The sequence below is a fragment of the Gekko japonicus genome, unplaced genomic scaffold, assembly GCF_001447785.1.
Source record: "Gekko japonicus isolate JY-2015 unplaced genomic scaffold, Gekko_japonicus_V1.1 scaffold3134, whole genome shotgun sequence".
Lineage (NCBI taxonomy): Eukaryota > Metazoa > Chordata > Lepidosauria > Squamata > Gekkonidae > Gekko > Gekko japonicus.
In genome coordinates this window covers 129,897-131,433 of record NW_015170986.1, presented here as the reverse complement: position 1 = coordinate 131,433, position 1,537 = coordinate 129,897, and the positions used below count along the sequence as shown (strand labels likewise).

Here is a 1,537-nt window from a genome sequence, read left to right as displayed (position 1 = left end):
GAGGGGAGGTAAGTCCAGAGTGGCCGACCACACCGCCGGGGGTGGGGGGTGGGGGGGGTGTACCTGCATTGCTGAAGACCCAGGTGGAGATGTTGGCCCCGGTGCTCATGAGATACTCCACATCCAGACTGGCTTCCACGCCGGCCTGGCCTCGGCCCTGGTGCCCGACAATCTTGTCGACGCTCGAATGGTGTGGGAAGCCTCCCCCAAAGAGGTGCATGAACTCAGCCAAGTCAGCCTGGTGGAAGTACTGCTCGAGGAACTGGAGAGGGGGAAAGGAGCTGCATGAGCCTTTGGGCGGGGCCCGGGGGGGGCGGGAGGACGAGGTGGGTCCCAGGCCTGGTTGGTGGCCTCAGGAGGACACAAGGCACCGACCGGGGGGGAGGGGGCTCTGTACTTCTGACCAATGCTCCCTCTAAGCTGTGGAGTCCTGTGAGCAAAAATTGTGGCATTACAGTTGTGAGCGAGTGATTTGGCTACTGCCTAAGTTAGTCTGCCCCGGAGCCCTCCTTCCTGAGCGAAGACAAAAGTGTGTGAGCCGGAAGCTAAAAGACTGTGAGCTAGCACACACTCACTCGGCTTAGAGGGGACACTGCTTCTGAGCACATCGGCCCTCTCGGCCACGGTCCTGCGAGGCAGGCTAGACCAGGAGCACCCGACTGACTGAGCAAAAGCGGCGTGGCCTCTGCCCCCGCCCCGGCGGCAGCCGTCGGGATCGCCTGGCCAAGGCAGGACTGCCCCTCACTCTCGCCTTTGGCTTCCGGGGCTAAAGACAGACAGACATGAGGCGGAGTGCAGTGCGGTGCCCCCGCCCCATCCAGGGCTCCAGGGGCACGCGGGGGAGGCCACATCGGGGGAGGCCACATGGGGGGTGGCATTCCCGCAGAGTACCCGCTTGACCCTCTGTCCTTGTGCCAAGACCCTTCTGGCTAAGGTATTCTGAGCAACAACATCACATCACCTTTTCCTTAACCAACACAGACTCTCTCAAAGAAACCCAAAAGATAAAGCACACTGAAATTAGCCCCAAATCATATCTGCAAATCAGCCCTCCAAAAAGGAAGGCAGGAACTTAGGAAAATAAACTGTGTGTCAACAACTGAATGCCACGTCTACAAAGGAGCAGCGAGCCCTCCGTACCAGGGCGCCACCACACCCAAAGGCCCCGTCTTTTGGCTCCTCTCACGTGAAGTGGCGAAGGGAGGGAACCAGAGCCCAGCCTCTGACAGGAAGGACAGGTAAGTCGGGGGGACCAAGGCTCAGCGCGTATCACTTCTGCTGGGGAATGCCCAGCGCCCCGGGCTCAGTCCCCGGCTGCCTCTCCGGCTACGGTACGGCGTGAAAGAGCCTTCTCGGGCGGAGAGCCTCTGCCAGTCAGAGGTGGCGTCACTGGCCTGGGCAGATCAGCTGCCTCTGCCGCGTGCCCTGCTGGCACCCCAGCCCGTGCCGTTGGGCAGTCTGAGCTTAGGAGGGCCGTATGTGGTGTGCCAGACCGGGACCTGCTCCGGGCTGAGAGAGCAGCCTAGAGGAAGGACGG

The 1,537-nt window shown here is 61.7% G+C and overlaps 1 protein-coding gene across 1 annotated transcript in view; it reads right to left on the bottom strand.

Moving 5' to 3' along the window:
- TPP1 (tripeptidyl peptidase I) overlaps positions 1–1,537 on the bottom strand; it is a 13,049-nt gene that overhangs the window by 7,995 nt on the left and 3,517 nt on the right. Inside the window, exon 2 of the mRNA XM_015418979.1 lies at positions 64–262. Within this exon, the coding sequence (XP_015274465.1) occupies positions 64–262 (199 nt within the window). The remainder of the gene's footprint in view (positions 1–63; positions 263–1,537) is intronic.